Raw genomic sequence first — 19,601 nt, 5'->3', positions numbered from 1 at the left:
ATAAATTATATGTCCAATATCTGGAGAACCCTTTGCTTGATAGATATAAAACTTGTCAAACTACCTCATAAGAGTAAATGGCCCCAATTGATTTTGAGTTCAAATAACAAGAATCAAACTGGACATACTTCTTGTTTAAAACACTTGTATATACTAAGTAGTAGATTACACTATTAATTTGAAGTCATAAGGTCAATCTACTCTGACATACGAATATGTCTACTCAATATCTTATGAACCATACATCAACCATGATATACTGTTACCCTCTAAACAGTATAGATCTTCCTTTTAGTTTCAAATCACACGGTCAAAGGTCATGACTCAAATGACAGGTTGTAAGGATGATATATGCCGAATGGGGGGATTCAGTTTGTAGTTGTCATGTATCAATGTTATATGTTTTCACTAGATGATTTCACTGCATGAACGGTTTTTGTTTTATGATTACAATTTTATTTTCAAAAGATATCACTAAATTAGAGTACATTATGTGCAATTTTTCCATAGCTGGTTGCTATGGAAGATTTAAAGTCTGTTTGTCCAGCTGCGTTATCGATTCTGACATCATACGTCGCGGGTGATAACGCGGTTGGATTAATGAGGCGTCTTTTAAGATGGTAACAACAATGCACTCATAGTTTATGATTGATTCTATCAACATTGACACCAAATCACCAATATTTCAGCGAATCTTCAGCAATCTGTCATATGTTTTAGTTTACTGACTGTCACGACATATTTCGATTGTTTTAATCATTACTTGAACAACAGATGCAAAATAATTGTGATCGAAATGAAGTATTATAAAAGACATTCGTAATACCCACCACCTCAAACTCTCTGATATCCGAGATGACCAGGCTGTACTTCGCCGTGTGCGCTGTGTTGTTAGTTGTGACATACTCGGAAGCTTCCTGTTGGATGGAGTTACCGAGAGATGATATTGGTAAGGCTTAAATCTATCTGTATTCTAGTACAATGCAAAATCTACCTGGCGTACATTTTATAAAGTGCATACAAACTTTTATCGTAAATATTTATCACGTTTACTGATTTATTAGATTCAGACTCAGATTCTTTATTTCCGTGAGCCCCCAGGCTCATTGGATATCATATACATAAATACATTTATACAAACAAACAAAAATGACATTATGGAGAGTGGGTAGACAACAATGTTACAACTATGTATAATTTAGATTAAACAAATGATATCACACCATATGAGAGTTTCGTAGCTTAGTAGCATACTGTAAAATTTTTCCAACATTAATCAGTTCTTTAGTATTTTTAACACTGAGTAGTTTAATCAGTTTGTAAACATTGGGTTTTGTATAATATAATTTCTTAACATATTTTTTTCTCATATCATCATATAGAGGGTATTTTAAAATAAAGTGGAACTCATCCTCTACATCATTAAGCTCACAAACATCGTTCTCTGACTATATTGTTATGCCTTCCAACTTCAACATTCAGTTTATGCGATGAAGTTCTAAAACGAGTAATAAAAGATTTGTGCAGAGTCAATGGGTTTAGTCAAGTAAAACTGTAAACAAAAGTTATCAATCAAATGCTGATATAAAAAACCTTTTGGTGAATTTGTAATGTTTTCTAAAATTGTTTGTTTGTAAACATCAATCATACGTTGTTCAATTAGCTTGTAAGTATCATTATTTACATTTGAGACATTCCAAAGATAAGATAAATCTAGATTTGCCAATTCTCTTTGAATGTTTACAGTCCAACTATCATTACAGGAAACTCGTTCATCATAGCATGCTTTTAAGATACAGTTATTTGATTGTAGTAATTTAAGCCAATACTTATATATTCTAAGTTTCACTTTGATTGCTAGAGGAACTCTACCAAGTTCGCAGTAAACTAAATTATAACAGGTTTTACTGTTTAAACCTAAAAGCTTTTTACAAAAGCCTATATGCACTTTCTCAACATCTCGAGCTTTTTGAAAACCCTATATTTCTGAACCGTATAATAAAACCGTGTTGACATAGGTATCAAAAATGTAACATTGTGTTTTTGTATTAAAAGAATGTTTTTTCAAATTATTGGAAATTGAAAATAATGCTTTTCTCCCTTGTTCTGCGGCATGTTTCTATGTTTTGAGGAATTTACTAATATAATTGAACAGTATGCCAAGGTAATTAAATTCATTGACAATATTTAAACATGAATTATCATAAGACCATGTCTCATCTTCTCTAAATTTTCCTCCATTCCTGAAAACAACAATTTTAGTTTTTTGTACATTAACATTTAGTTTCCACTCATTAGTATATTTCTTCAGAGCGTCTAACATTTTTTGCAAACCCTCAGGAGTTTCGGATATGATAATCATGTCATCTGCATACATTAAAAGGAATAAATTTATCATTTGAATAACAATACTTGGACAATGTTCCGTAATAAAGCTCATCTCAAAATCATTAACATATAAAGAAAATAAAAAGGGTGACAAAGTTTCACCTTGCATTAAACCTTTGTCATTACAAAAATAATCACTCAAAAATCCGTCATATTTTACACAGCTTTTAACATTATTATACATTGATTTAATGATATTGAATAACTTCCCTTGTATACCTTCATTGAATATTTTATACCAAATGAGATCTATCAATTGAATCAAAAGCCTTCTGGAAGTCAACGAAACAACAATACAACCTCTTTTTTACTACCAAGGGTTTTGTTAATAAGTGACTGTAAAACAAACTGCATCTACAGTAGAAAGTCCTAAAACCAAACTGTGCATCGGTCAATATACTATATTCTTTTTCCCATTCTATAATTCTATTATTTAAAGAGACACTACAGTTCATTTTCCACATTTTAATAAAGTGTTTTTGAAAACACGTATTGATAAAATGATAAATATCATATCGATACTGACAATTTTGAACAATTGGGATGCATCAATTTACTCTCAAATGCGCTTTGAAGATCGTGCGGAATTCAAAGGTTTCTTCATGCTGACTCTTACTTTTGAATGCTTATTTACATCACGTGGTTTTGAATGACAGCAAAGGTGTTGTGTAGGAAATTATTTGTGAATTCCCTTTCAAAGGGGTCCACACCTTTCAAGTATAAGATTATTCCCTGCTCCTTATAATAAATAATTATATAAATCATTGTTTCAACAGAAACCCTTCCATGTTCCAATTGACCGATGTGTTTACAACTAACACGTGTCGTGTTAAGATAAAAATAGCACTTACTTTTAAAACAGTGTCTTCGCGGCTTGTCCCAATGGCAGAGTTAGGGGGGGGGGGGGAGGCAGGATCCCCCCCCCCCCCTCTCGCCACAAATTGTGAGTGAAAATCCAAATTTTGCACCCAGAAAGCCGATTACTTTGGCTAATATTTGATTTTCACACACCCCTTCAGAAATCCTAGATCCACCACTGAGTTACAACCTTTGTTTTCCAACAGTCATACTGATCGCAAGGTCACTTTTATTTCACATATGAGTTTTATCTCATTTTATTTTAACCTCTTTTCTCGCAGAATCTGTCAAAATTCTGGATCTATCCACTACACTTTCTCTCATGGACGACATGCTGCACTGTTTACTGTCTATGAGCATGCGTCTGAAGACCGAAAGGAGGAGACTCGATATTTTTTTGTATAGGCCATCAAAAAGTATTAAATTTTACGTTAAAATGAGAATTTTTGACTTTAAATAAGTGTTATTTTCGCAAAGTTCATACATTCAACAATGCAACAAAAATTGAAAAAGCGCTGGGAAAATTGTGATTTCATGATTTTTACGCAAAATGAGCTGTAGTGTCTCTTTAATATACTTGTAAACAATTTTCCGAAGCAGTTCACCAGAGAAATACCTCTATAGTTATTAGTTTCATTAATGTTGCCCTTTTTAAATACCGGTACAATACAGCTTTTTGTCCACGACTCGGGGAAAAAACCCGATATAAATATGTCATTAAACAGTCTATGCAATATCGGTAATAATATATCGCTACATTTGATAAAAACTTCATTCAAAATGTAATCCTCGCTACAATTTTTTCATTAAGAAACCTACATAATGATTAGTCCTCCGCCTCATTCTGAAGATATTCTAAGACTGGTCCAGATACAAAGAATGTAACCTAATGACGTACATGTATCAATTCAGAAAATTGTCAGTATAGAGGAATAACTATTGCCCGGGGAGATGAGTACAGGAACAGGACTCCGCCTGACTGTTTCCGCTGTAGCTGTGGTTCGGATGGAACGCTATCCTGCTGTTCGTACGTACATATGTACACTGTGTATATATATATATATATATATATATATATATATATATATATATATATATATATATATACATATATATATTGCAAAACTGTAAAGAGGCTTTTATTTGTCAATATAAAATCTGGATTTCTGTACTTTTTAGGCATACTTTTTATACACAAAGTGTCTTAATGTAAAAAAAAAAAAAAAGGGGGGGGGGGAAAGGGGGGGGGGGTATATAAGAATATTAGCCTTGATAATAATCATATCAAGTCAAGTCATAATATTTTTTTATTAAACAAATATATATATTTAAACAAGGAAGTGGTAGCTAACCCAGCGAAGTTCAGTGCATATATATTTATGATCGCAGCAATATATGAGTACTGACTTGGGCGAATGAATGATGAATAATGTACCAAGATACACGAGTCCTCTAGAAACATGTGTTCGTCCGTCCGTTGTCCGGCCGTCTACCGGTTTCTGTTTATAATTATTACACTTATGACAGTTTTGAATTCGATATTTCACGACTTTCTGTCTGCATATATTTCTACTCAGTTTTGAATTCGCGCGTGTATATATATTCTATTTAAGGTTAATCGATCCTCGTGTGATGTCATAGGTTTTTGCAAAAATCTTTTTGAAATTAAACTTTGCGCATGAGAGAAATCAGAGGAATTTATTCACTGCATAAAATAAAAAAATTGGTAAACTATTGATATTGAAAAAGTGTATATTTTCTATAGATAATCAATTCTTTATAATTAAAACAATGTTGTCAAGGGCAATGACTTCTATGCTGGTATTTCTTCCACTGCATGTCTAATATGCATGGTTTCCCTAATATCCACAATTAATTTATACATATTTATGAATTAACAGGTTTTTTTTAAACTATTGACATTTAAAATTTGTCATTTCAACAAGATTTTATCTATCTTAATTATTCTGTAAAACGAAAATGTATGATTTTCTGATGTTAACATATATTTCCGTTTTTTTTTTTATGTCTGACATCTTTAAAAATGTGGCAACATACACATTTTCTATGGTTATTGTTTAAATTTAACTATATTGAATGGAAATTAATACAGTTTTTGCACTTTTAACCATTACTATTGATAAGTCACATGAGGATCGATCCACCTTAAATGCATTCACTGCAGTAGCCCTAATTTTACAAGTATGGTCAATAGTGAAATATAAACAGCAAGCGAAATAAAAGTTATAATATACAGAAAGAAGACTGGCTCTGTGTCAGCCAAACACTGTACAAAAGCGATATTGTTCCGGCACAGACCCTGAAGCGTACATCTACACCAGTACAACGGTAAACCCGGCACAGACCCTGAAGCGTACATCTACACCAGTACAACCGTAAACCCGGCACAGACCCTGAAGCGTACATCTACACCAGTACAACGGTAAACCCGGCACAGACCCCAAAGCGTACATCTACACCAGTACAACGGTAAACCCGGCACAGACCCTGAAGCGTACATCTACACCAGTACAACGGTAAACCCGGCACAGACCCTGAAGCGTACATCTACACCAGTACAACGGTAAACCCGGCACATACCCTGAAGCGTACATCTACACCAGTACAACGGTAAACCCGACACAGACCCTGAAGCGTACATCTACACCAGTACAACGGTAAACCCGGCACTGACCCTGAAGTGTACATCTACACCAGTACAACGGTAAACCCGGCACAGACCCTGAAGCGTACATCTACACCAGTACAACGGTAAACCCGGCACATACCCTGAAGCGTACATCTACACCAGTACAACGGTAAACCCGGCACAGACCTGAAGCGTACATCTATACCAGTACAACGGTAAACCCGACACAGACCCTGAAGCGTACATCTACACCAGTACAACGGTGAACCCGTCACAGATCCTGAAGCGTACATCTACACCTGTACAATGGTAAACGAACGCTGAATGATTTGTGAACGATCGACTTTGATTAGGCAACCAATGCTGCATGAACGGTTTTGAACGTAACAGCGAGACCGGTACGCTTTGGGCCAAGATGGGAACGAACGCTTTGGTCTCGGTTTCAAATTCTGCTTTTCGGATACTTTCGGTACATTTTATACATTGGGGCAAGAGAGAAATTCATTTTTATTCTACAGATATTCATTCCCCCATTTTATACTATAAACATGTAATAGTCACTGTGGCGGATCCAGAAAATTTTCAAAAGGGGTGCGATCCAAGTTACTACCTTTTCCGTCCAAGTGAGAGGCATTGAAGACCCTAAAATGACATAAAATGAACATTTCTGTCAAGAAATGTCTAACCAACGGGAGGAGGGTTGCAATCCCCGTGACCCCCATCTTGATCTGCCGCAGAATAAAATGTGTACAGTGTATGTACCATCAAAACCTATCCCGATTGCTTGTATATCTGTATATAGAGTCATTTAGATCAGAGGGCTCTCAATGTACGTGTTTGGCCCTCTAAAAGATTTAAGATATTGCATATTCTGAAATACATGTATACAATACTCATGATGAAGAATGTCAGACACTTCGGCCCAAAAGCATTGTGACCCAAAAAGTCGGAAAATTCTGCCCAAAATTTCAAAATATTTCGGTTCATTTTTCTTCTTTTTGCCGTATATCACCCATAATTAAGTTTCAACAATCTTATAGTACATTGACACTTCAGACCATTTTTTGGCCAGATATATCTCTCATATTTTCGTCACAACAATTATATATTGCACTTCGACCCAATGCCATTGAATTTTCGGTCCAGAGACACGTCGGTCTTTTTTTTAAAATTTATTGTTTCTTTAGAAATATTGATTAGTGAAATATCTTAAATGCATTTATAAGAAAAGGACTTTTTAAGTGGATAAATAATATGTAATCATGTTTCTGAATTTATTTTTAATATATTTATTGGCGAAAATGGGAATTTATAATTCTACGAAGGATATACCCTATTGTCCGTGAAACATGAAGTCTGATATGAGATCTTTCTTGTTCTAAAAGTAGTTAATTAGTGGACGACTGAGAAAGTGGCATGGCCGTCTAATGGTTTCTGTCCCTCTGCTCATAATTAGCTCCCCCTACCTATCGGGAGGGACACAAGGGCACGCGCCAAGCCGCGCGCGTGTTGCGTATACATGTAGCGAGGCTTACTCCCGCCGTACCAATTCTAAGCGGTTAAAACCATTGTCTAATCAATAAATGACAAAGAAAAAAACAATAGAGCAATACATGACGGGTAAAAATAAAATAAAAACAGAGCAATAAATGACGAAATAATTTTTTTTTTAGAATGATTAATTTTGGGCCAAAGTGTTCAGGGCCCAAAGTATCTCTGGACCGATATACCATTGCGCCGAAGTGTAAATTTTGAAACATGACTAGGGGTGATATATAACAATATAATTCCAATGTTATTTATTACTATTGTTTTGATTGGACAAAAATAAAGCTGAACAAGAGATTATACATCAATAAATCCGAAAACGCGATGTATTCATAGATATACGGACAGAAAGTCATAGGACAAAAAGTCACAAAATCGGTAGGACAAAAAGTCACAATGATGATTTTCAAATCAGATAGGACAAAAAGTCAGGAACAAAAAGTCACAAACATGACTTTGAATTATATATACACCCATTCTGTTATAAAATATAGAATGCCGATATTCATACCAATATTTGTATTTTGTGCATAAATAAAATGGTGTTTTTCTTGTTTTTTAACCTCAGACATCACCATTTATTTAATATCCACAGATAAGTTGGTTTTTTAACCTGATGGTACCCAAATGCTCACTAAAGCCATTGTTCAGACACCTGGCATTTCTTACAGTAGAAGAAAATGTATGTCATCATTCTTATTGTTATTTCGTTTGCCACATATAGCACTTTCAGTTCATTATTAACTAATAAGAAACAAAAAATCCTTAACTTGTTTCTATAGCAATTTTAATGACAGTTCACTTCCCTCTTGTTTTGACAATAATCTGGAGTGAAAGGAAGCCAACCATAAGTCTGCCATCATATTTTGTTTTGACAACCATTAATATGTAGTATAGTAAACCAAATGATCACAAAGCTTATTTTTATTTTATATCAATAAGAATATCTCTCTTTTTAAAAATCTAATTAATATATTTTTCAAATAAATATGATTAAAGGATTAACAATTTTATAATAATTATTATCAAAATCTAAAGTTTGATATTTGATATAGATTGTCATAGAAAATATAAATTTTACATATATATTCTTAAACTTTACAAAAAGAACATATATGTTTTCAAATATATATCAAATGCATTATTTTCTGACTTTCTTATAAACTGTGACTTTTTGTCCTGTGAAATTTTGTCCTACTATCATCAAATTTTTAATTGTGACTTTTTGTCCTGTGACATTTTGTCCTACTTTCATAAAATTTCTTATTGTGACTTTTTGTCCATGACTTTTTGTCCTGTGACTTTCTGTCCTACATTCTATTCATACACGCCTGAAAACAAATAACATACTTCTGGGAAACTATTCAAATTTTTCCAATTGTTAATAAAGTGAATGAATTGGAATTATAAGAATCAATCATTCTTTTTGAAGAATTTATCGATGTGTAAACTCCGGACATTTTACTCACAAACTTAACATAAAAGTGCTTTGAATGTTTAATCCTATAATAAATAAATAATAAAATAAAAATGGACGGAAGTGTCTTGGCAAATCGTCTTTAGCATCCTACACTTTAACATGATATACGTATTCAAAATGAAATTTTCCAAAATGAGTAATGAATAAATAATAATTCAGAATTTTAAATAAAAAATCATTAATGAATTTTCTTTAATTGAAAAAAGATGATTTGGTATGTTTGAATTGAGTGAGGGAACGCCCTCAATGATTGTCCCAAAGACACGTGTGATTTAGAGTACACATTGTACCGCACGAGTACTGACGCCATGTTTTGACAAGAGAAGACTTAGAAGACGCCTGCCAAAAATAGAGAAAAGGGTATCAAGGAAGCCAATGACACCGGAGATGGGGGAACTACCTATAGCATCAGGGTGGACCTCGTGTCCACTCATCCGTGATCTGGTACACTTTTACTCTGACGACTCTTAGTGTCTCAATCACGCAATATCGCTCAAAGACTTGAAGACGACAACAGCTGAGATTCTAGTAAGTAAATCATTTCAATTTTCCGCTAATTCCACCAATGTACATTTCTATTAATTATTATGTTGTACTTTAAATAGATGTAGAATTTGACATTTTGTTTGATTCGGGAAAATAATCATACTAGTGCACGTACTTTTTTTTTTAAAACTTTTTTTTTATATCAACCCCCTTTTTTAAATTTCAAAATCGAAAACTTCTTTGTCGTTTTTCTTCTTCAGTATAAGTTGATTTCAATTCACAATCTATACGATCTTATCAGGTGTTGGTGAGTTTCATTGAATTAAGGAATGAAGTCATTATTTTTCGATGGAGGTATACCAGGAGAAAAAACCCAAACAAACAAATGAAAACTGCATCGTTGCGCGTAGTTTTTTTCCATGGTATACCTCCATTCAAGGAAAAAGAAATAAATTTATTCCTGATCATTTAAATATTTTAAAACATTGAGTTTAAATAATAAAACATGATATCATTTGAGTTTCAAATTCATACGACATGAAGTCAAAATCAGGGGATTTTTTGACACAGAAATCAAACAAATTGTTCAGCCTAATCAAAATCGCTTCAATTTTCATCAAGACTATGAACGTTTTACTCTTAAAACGGTACATAGAATTACCGAAATACCCGTGATCTACCGAAAAAATGTGAACAATTAATGATTGTTTTCTCATTATAATTATTTGCAAGCTTATTTTGGCGTTTGATATTTCGGAAAGGCACACTATTTAAATCATTGTGCTCTTCTACCCGCCATTTTCTCCCCGCTAACGATAAAGAAAGCAATATCATCTGCTTGGATCAAACTAAGTTTATTCTGACAATTAAACCATGAACAATTTACTTCTCAAAAATTGAAATACACAAGAAAAATCCCACAAATTATTACATTTTTGTAAATACTTGGTTTTATATAAAACTCCTTATACAAATATTTCAATTATAATAATATGAAATGAAAAAAATTGTGTATTTCGGTAGATTAAGGGTATTTCGGTGTTTTATGAGGGTATTTCGATAATTCTATTTACCCTTCAACAACATTTTTAAAATTGCCTTTCCACCGGTATAGATTCCGTTCGCGCTATTAACAATGTTAAAAGTTCTTTTGTCATTTCTTATTTTGTTTTCTTTATTAATTTTTATTCATGTTTTGGCAATACAGAGACCAATTTTATTTCTGTTCAATGAAAACATTGGCTTAAATTTTAATTCTGATTTTGATGTTTATTAAAGACGTAATTGGTTTAATTGTTGTTGATTTTAATATTGTCGATTAGGTAATACCTTCTTTGATTTATTTAGCGATTCGCGCTATGTTTTGAAAACAATTAAAGAAATAGAGACGTTTTTAGGCCCATTACGGAGATGAGCAGAGAATGAGGGGTCCTACTAAACAGAGTACTCTAGAGTACTATAGAGTACGCTAATAAAATTTCATAATTTAATGCAATTTAATTGTTTATTTGTATGTATATCACTTAAATAAACATGATTATAAAATAATATTGCAAAATTTACCATCTGACCATGAAGAATAGGAGCGTGATGCTCAACGTAGGGTATAGAAGATAGACACAATTTACACTTTCGTCCCTGCTTGTATACCTAGGTGTTTTAAGGTAGTACTCTGCATCGTCATAATGACTGACTTCCTTTAAAACATGGATGAAAAAATCGATATCAGCAATATTTGACTTTTTCTTTTCCATTTAAATGCCAAACCGAGTAGGTCAGTAGGTTAGAATACCGACTGCAGGTTCGAGTCCAGCAGGGGTTTTAATTTTTTTTCCAGATTACCTTTTACGAAAACTGTATTTTTAGACAAAATAAAGTAAATTTGAAAATTTTCAACTTCAATATATTGTTGCACATATCCTTCACTTTTCATCTACATAAAAAATTTCTCTGATGTAGCATACCTCCTTAATACTACATGTAGGTACCATGTTTTAACGAGGAATGTTTTCACACCTTGGAGTATCTAACTACTGCTCTAATAAATGTTTTATTTTTAATAATTGGAAAACTATTGAATCACTATTCAATACAAAAACTATATATAACATAAAGGCCTTGGTTCATTGACAGTTTTATCTATTTACGAAAAGAATATAGTTTAGGAAATATCGGTGTTATTCACTGCCGACTCCTTAGTTTAGTGACGATTTATTTTAATATCTGCTAATTCAACTCTAGATATCTGATGATAGTCATTGGTCCATAGATAGTTTATACGTGTACCGAAGACAGATACAAGCAGTGAATCTGATTTGGATCGTTTTCGTAAGACGTCATTTTACCATTTTGCAGCAGATTTGTCTTCTCTGAGTAACCGAATATTGGTAAAGTATTGAAGAAGTTTGAGCAAGTCAACCTTCAACATGAAGGCCAATTGGAAATAGCTTTCACCAAAATATCGTCTATGGAAAACTATCATTATTCAATGTCGACTCCTTCATGTCGTCGTCGCTGTTTTCAACAAATGTTTGTAAAATTATAAAGTTTACAAGTCGCTGTTTTCAACCTCTTTTCATACCGTGACGCGTTATAAACTATTTTCCGGCATATTAACTTTTTATCAATATTGTTTACTCCTTTATCCACTGGATATCACCCATTACTACACCGCGTGTGACATCACAAATGCACGTAAATTTTACATAGTTTGTTTACAAACATATTGGAGAGAGAAATTCCCAACAATCCCGTTTTAAAGATCAAGTAAAGTATATCAGAAAATGAATTACAGCTGCAGCAGGACAAAGGATTAAGAAATCACAGTGCTTTAAAACGATTTAGATAAAAAATCAAGTGAAAATAACATACCTACCAACCAAATTATGCAGATAACTGACCATAAAATTATCCAATCAATCAACAGTTACAACAGTTTAAATAAAATTCACAGGTACATTTCAACAATTCGTCGGGAAAGAATAAGCATGTTTGTTATGCCTATCCAGTCTGTCTGTAGCTTTAAGCGTACTTTTGAATGATTGATGTGTATTGTTTAACGTCCCTCTTGAGAATATTTCACTCATATGGAAAAGTCACCAGTGACGATGAAGGGCAGCAAAATTTCGGCCTATGCTCGGCGCTGATGGCCTTTGAGCAGGGAGGGATCTTTATCGTGGCACACCTGCTGTGACACGGGACCTCGGTTTTTGCGGCCTCATCCGAAGGATCACCCCCATTAAGTCGCCTCTGACGACAAGCAAGGGGTGCGTACATTAGAAGGGTCGAAGGTTTAATAATGTGATATAAAAGTTCATGGTCAATCATGAAAGTGAAAATTAGGGGTAGGTTTTACAAATATATCACCATAACAGCAAAGATGAAAATATTCAATATCTACATGCATGTAGCTAGCCTGGTACTGTTGATTGTATTTTGTCACTCACATGGAGACGTCACCAAGACCAGTGAACGGCTTAAAATTTAGGCCTTTTCTCGACACTTACGGCAATTGAGCAGAGAGGGTTTTTTAGCGTGCCACAACTGCTCTAAGGTTTTTAAGGTCATCTCCGAGGACCCGTGACATTCACACCTGATGCCGAGCGTTTGGCGATGGAACTATCACTACCTGTTTTAACGACTTAGGTCTGTCGTGGCCGGGTATCGACCCACGTATATTCCCATGCGTGGCGAACGCTCTAACCTCTAGAAACCACCGCGGCGACTGCTACTGTTGAAAACCATTAGGTTTATCAGACTGTGTATAGGATTCTCCAGAATTTTCTGAATTCAGTAGCCCAGTAAATACCCATATATTAGTTCCACCTTTGTATGAGCCTCCTCAAACATTCACTTTGTATGAGTGTGTAGGATTCGGGCCCCTTATCAGACAGGCCATTCAGATTTGAAGCATTTTGATGATAAAACAATTTCCCCGAAGAACACATTATATTCATCTACAGATACATCCATCTTTACACAACAATCATTATTAGACACTTGTGTACAAGCTGAATTATTAATATTTATGCATCATTTAATTGATATTGTAAAATCCCGAATGAACTTTGAATAAATGGATTGTCCGCCATTCTTTGTAAGCATCAGATATTTTCTACACTTGTGCAAATGTGTACCAACAGAGGTAGTTCTGGTACAGGCACGGGGAGACTGCTAAGTCACTGTGGCGTCAAATTCTACATATCAACATGGAAATTAAAGACATTTCACATTTAAGTTAAAGTTAAATTGTCGATCCAAGTCTTTTATTGCTTGGTTTTAATTTTAAATATGTTTCTTGAAAATGACAACAAAAAACCCCATGAACATTATTAGTGTCTTTCTTTTACATTATAGGTTACTACCATTCATTGCAACATGGTACCCTACGCTTTGGTTTTGTTTGATTACGATGGATGTACAGCCATTGTTGATACCAAGAAGTTAGTTCTGGAGGGAGGAAACCTTGTCAATGGACAGCAGTGTTGTATGAGACTTCATGGGGAAAACCTGGCGGTGGAGATTCTGCAATTATCAGGTAGTGTTACTGTAATCTTCCCTAAGTTAAAAACAAGGAAAGTTATAATCTGATCAACATAGTAGCGTGGGTGTGATTTGGGGCCTGGGAAATCGTTACTGCGCAGTGAAGAGTATCGGTAAATGTTCTGCATTGAACACGTGTTGCAAGTACTTAGTAGTAATCTGCGAACCAGAATAACGCTCTTGGTTGATTGTATATACCTCCCTCTCGAGAATTTTACACATATTGAGACGTCAGCCCTTGTCGGTGAAGGGCTGCACAATTTTGGCATATGCTCGGCGCTTATGGCCTTTTGAACAGGGAGGAATCTTTATCGTGCCACAGCTGCTATGACACGCTACCTCGGTTTTGCGATCTCATCCGAAGGGCCACCTCATTTAGTCGCCTCTTACGACAAGTAAGGGGGTAGGGGTGGGGACCTATTCTAATCCGGTTCCCCACGGGAAATTACGATGGGTGGCTTCTTTATATAAAACATCTAATGCATGTATATCAAAATTTATATTTAGAACGTTCTTGCAGTTTGCTAAAGGAGAAATATTTGAATATGAAAGATGTGTTAGATTTTGATAAAATGGATGCTTTTAAAAATCTGATACTCTTTTGCAAAAGAACTGTTAGTCAATCAAATGCTTATAGTATATTATTAACGTTTTCACATTGAATACATAAGTGAGAATGCGACAGTCAATCACAACAAATTTGGTATATTCTTACATGATTATTTTTCTTTGAAGATTCCAAAGGTGATCTGAATAAATATGAAAATGATTGGAGCTTATCACAACGTTCTGTTGCATTGGATAGAGAGAAGAGGAGGAGGAACCGCCGTAACGGTTATCTCTCAGTATTGAAGAACGATCTGGTACTTAACATATTTACTTCAATTTGTACAAATGTACGTCCTATATGAATTAGTCCTGTCACTTCATCATTACTTTCGCTGTGGCACTCGTGCCAATCTTGAAAAGTTTTCATTATACATCTTTCACACTTTACAGAAAGGTCTTTGCTTATCAAAGGTAGACACCCATAGTGTCTGTCTATTTGTTGGGCCGTTATCACAGTTTAGGAGTCTGACTCGATATTTTGAGCAGTTTTCAACAACAGAAAAACTTTTTTTTCTAGAAATGAGTTTCATTGTAAGAAAATAACTTTGATTTCTACACATTTTTTCACTTTTCAATTTTCTTTCATAGAATGATGAATCTCTTAATGCTAGGGCGTTCAATACAGAGAACATGTTAGTAACACATATATTGTAGTTAATGTCGATCATCAGTGACAGTTTAAACTTGCAATTAATTACACTACCTAGCATCAAATAACTCGTCCTCATTTACATGTATAAAGAGTATCTTGATATCAATGTTGCCAGTGACGTAGCTTAAGGCTCCAGGGTATGTATACAGGGTTACGCGCGTCTGTTATGAATACATATACTACTCAATCTTTAGAAATCTTCCATGTTTTAGCTGTTTTGTATAAACATAACAATGAAAAGCTTATCATATACTGCAGGATTCTTTGAAAGTCCTGCAACATTAAACATACGAGTAGTTTCAAAATTTACTTGGACAAGTATGCAGTCTCTACTTTGGGGTTGCGTGCATTATTGCGCAAAATTTACCTGTTTATCTTACATTAACGTCTCACACTTTTTCTGTTTTCTTCGGCCGATTTAACATAACAAGTTGCAATCAAAATCAGAAAGAAATAAAGAACCTTGAAATGCGTATGAGAAGTTCAACATTATTTATGGACAACTAAATATTAAAATATAAATTTCAGGGTAGAAAAGGGAGAAAGACCACCGTTCAGCAGCTCCAACAAGGAAAGCGAAGCGTAGCAACCCAGACTGAAGCCGTTATCATATTTGGACCAGATGATGTGCTACCGTCTCTCCAATCACATGCCACAGTTAATATGATCATGTAGATCATGGATCAAATCCAGAAAGAAGAAAGAACAACAGGAGTGCTCTAAAATGATGAGAGAGTTATCCGATGACCAGCGCCATTACTTTCAATGAGACAAGTGCATTTATATGAGCTGCCTCATCTGACATGTTCTAAATGTTTAAAATTAACTACAGTGTAGCAGTGTTATTGTTATTTATTACTGCAAATATGCATGTATTTATATAGTAGGGAAATTTATTTATTTTTCGTAGATTTTCTGTAGTTTTCGGTAAATGTAGATATTGATATTAAAGCGTAATGAAGTGATATAATAGTTCTGTTATTGTCAATACATGTTCAGGAATCGGTTATATATAATAGTTTTGTTATTGTCAATACATGTTCGGGAATCGGTTATATGCATACCAATGCATCAGGTACAATGCACATAATTCAATTTTCACCACAATTTTGTAAGAAAGAAAAATTGTGAAATTTTGGCGCTTTAATTTGTACATTTATCATACAAGATACATGGAGTTTAATGATGTATATGTTTACTCACATATTTTGATTACAATTACCTGATCGTGATTTAGGGCTCACGACTGGTGTAACCTGTTGCTTACTCCTCCAAGGCAACTGACCCCACTTCTGGTTGATCCAGGGGTCAGTGTTTGCCAAGCTCTTAATTTTGTAATCATCAAAGGAGTTATGAGATTGATCACTCTTCGTTACATAATTGATAATTAAAAAAGCTATCTCATCTCCTATCATTCCCCTGACTGATGGTCGTGGGGGAGACATGATGGACGACACGTATGCCAGATAACACAGGTGGGACTGTCCATTCTGGTCCACTCTTGTACATCCAGCTCCTCGTCTGCATCTGCCGCCACCTTCCAAGGTCCCATGTAAAACTGTCTTCGGGAGGCTGTTGTGGCGAGTAATGCGCGTCCATACCATGTCAGCCTCCTCCTATTTACAAGCACTGGGATGGGGTTCTTGCGGACTTCACTGTGTTGTTTGGACACGGATCTATATAACTCATATGATAGCTGGAATACGCTGTCCTCTTTAAAATCGATATTTCTGAAAATTTGCAAGACCAACGTCCTACGTAATTACTACTTGTTTTAACAATGTCTTACAGCCTATACAGCATGTTGGGATTTCCTTCAGGCACGTGGGACTTTTATAGACGCCTAAAAGATTTAACGAGCGGCAAATGTATTTTTGGATTACCACTTACTTACTTTATAGAAAACTGTTTTCTTTTACAGGCAAGTTTACTAACAAACATATTTTTGATTCTGGCCTTATATGGAAGGTTTGCCAAAGGTTATAAAAACACCAGTTCAGAAATCACATACATTGTAGATCAAGTCATAGAGACGTAGTACAAATACGGATATTGAATATGTTTTCCGAATCTTCATAGCTCATTCCTAATCTCAATCAATATCTTGAATTCAGTATAGTGACCTTAGTAATCACAATAGTGAATTCTGTATAGTGACCCTGCTAATCACAATAGTGAATTCTGTATAGTGACCCTACTAATCACAATAGTGAATTCTGTATAGTGACCCTACTAATCACAATAGTGAATTCTGTATAGTGACCCTACTAATCACAATAGTGAATTCTGTATAGTGACCCTAGTAATCACAATAGTGAATTCTGTATAGTGACCTCACTAATCACAATAGTGAATTCTGTATAGTGACCTCACTAATCACAATAGTGAATTCTGTATAGTGACCTCACTAATCACAATAGTGAATTCTGTATAGTGACCCTACTAATCACAATAGTGAATTCACTATAATGACCCTAGTAATCACAATAGTGAATTCTGTATAGTGACCTCACTAATCACAATAGTGAATTCTGTATAGTGACCTCACTAATCACAATAGTGAATTCTGTATAGTGACCCTACTAATCACAATAGTGAATTCACTATAATGACCCTAGTAATCACAATAGTGAATTCTGTATAGTGACCTTACTAATCACAATAGTGAATTCTGTATAGTGACCTCACTAATCACAATAGTGAATTATGTATAGTGACCCTACTAATCACAATAGTGAATTCACTATAATGACCCTAGTAATCACAATAGTGAATTATGTATAGTGACCTCACTAATCACAATAGTAAATTCTGTATTGTCACTTTCTTTAAAAGGGATATATGAGTTATATATTAACAGTGGAACAATTGGTATATAGTTATACAGAATGAAATGATAAAAATCTATACAAGCCTTGCTTACTTTTAATAAGTTTGAATTCAAATCCATTACGCGGAACTTCGTTAAATACAATGCATTGCAAATGTTTGCTCTTTTTGTATAAATCCTTATCACACATATTTACAGGGAAGGGACTATACTGAGGAATGTACCACCAACCTGTAAAGTGTTACAAAAAGGCTGTGATCAGGTGGCAGTTAGTAAAGACGACGAACGACAACCATGTTCAGAGCCAGTGTCTGCAGTGACTGGATGACGTTTCGTGTGCTTGAATAAATAATGCTCCCTTAAAGAGCATGAAGTGAATAATTATGTTGTGGTTTGTATTTCAGATAGAGACACAGCATTTCAAACATACATATAAATGTGGTCGTAAAAGTTTTGATGACGACTTTTTAAGGTTATAATTGATTTGTACCATAGTTTGGCGAGCTTTCTTTTGTTAAAAGTGTGGGTTATCTGTACATAACCCACACTTTTCTTCAAACCCAGCCAACATTCTCGCGAAAAAAAAATCACTGACCACTGCATGAAGTTCCTCCAGATTAAAATTGCACATATCAAACACGGAAAACTGACTCAGACTACGTTCTCCAAATACATTATAGATATTCGCACTGAATCTCACTTAAACCTTGATACAAGATAATATCGTCAATGGTTTCGTCCCAAAGACTTTCTATTTCCATATTCTCCTCAGGTCGAGAAACACGTGTACGTAGAAATACGGGCATCATTTATAAAGAGTTTTACAAGAGGCCCATGGGCCTAGAATCGCTCTTCTGATACATTGTAGAACAGGCAAAAATTCTTACTAACCAAGATTCATCAATTAACAAAGTTTGATGATGTTAAGTCAAATAGTACCTGAAAATTTAAATGTAACTCTCCAAAAGTAGGTCAAGGTGACTTACTTTGGGTCGACACACTGAAGAATCAAGATGCATCAACTGACAAGTCAAATAGTATTCAAATATAGCCGTCAAATTCCGAAAGAAGGCCACAGTGACCTACTTTTTGGTCGACACACTCAAAAGACTCAAGCTGCATCAACTGACAAAGTTTGATAATTGAAGTCAAATGGTATCTGAAATATTCAGATATAAACGTCAAATTCCAAAAGTAGGTCACAGTGACCTACGATTAGGTCGACACACTCTGAAGACTCAAGACCCATCAACTGACAACGTTTGATGATTGAAAGTCAAATAGTATCCGAAATATTCAAATATAGCCGTCAAAATCCAAAAATACGTCACTGTAACCTACTTTTTGGTCAACACACTCTGAAGACTCAACATGCATCAACTGACACAGTTTTATAATTGTAAGTCAAATAGTATCTGAAATATTAAAATATAGCCGTCAAATTCCAAAAGTAGGTTACGGTGACCTACTTTTTGGTCAACAAACTATGAAGACTCAAGATGCATCAACTGACAAAGTTTGATGATCCTAGCTTTCTTAGTATCCAAAATATGCATCT

General features: G+C 34.6%; 1 protein-coding gene and 1 long non-coding RNA gene across 2 annotated transcripts; both read left to right on the top strand.

Annotated features, from left to right (window-relative positions):
* The first annotated feature begins 752 nt into the window (after window positions 1-752).
* On the top strand, window positions 753-18,421 carry LOC125661756 (prostate-associated microseminoprotein-like). The gene is made up of 3 exons (XM_048893916.2): window positions 753-949; window positions 4,159-4,273; window positions 18,242-18,421. Exons 1-3 carry the CDS (start codon window positions 856-858, stop codon window positions 18,369-18,371), a joined length of 339 nt encoding a protein of 112 aa, XP_048749873.1. The 5' UTR covers window positions 753-855; the 3' UTR covers window positions 18,372-18,421.
* LOC125661753 (uncharacterized) lies at window positions 14,692-17,118 on the top strand. Its single transcript, XR_008797606.1, has 2 exons — window positions 14,692-14,815; window positions 15,742-17,118. It is a non-coding gene; the product is annotated as an uncharacterized LOC125661753 (long non-coding RNA).
* Window positions 18,422-19,601: the final 1,180 nt, after the last annotated feature.

Source organism: Ostrea edulis, chromosome 8, assembly GCF_947568905.1.
Source record: "Ostrea edulis chromosome 8, xbOstEdul1.1, whole genome shotgun sequence".
Classification (NCBI taxonomy): domain Eukaryota; kingdom Metazoa; phylum Mollusca; class Bivalvia; order Ostreida; family Ostreidae; genus Ostrea; species Ostrea edulis.
This window is presented reverse-complemented; position numbering and strand designations above follow the sequence as displayed.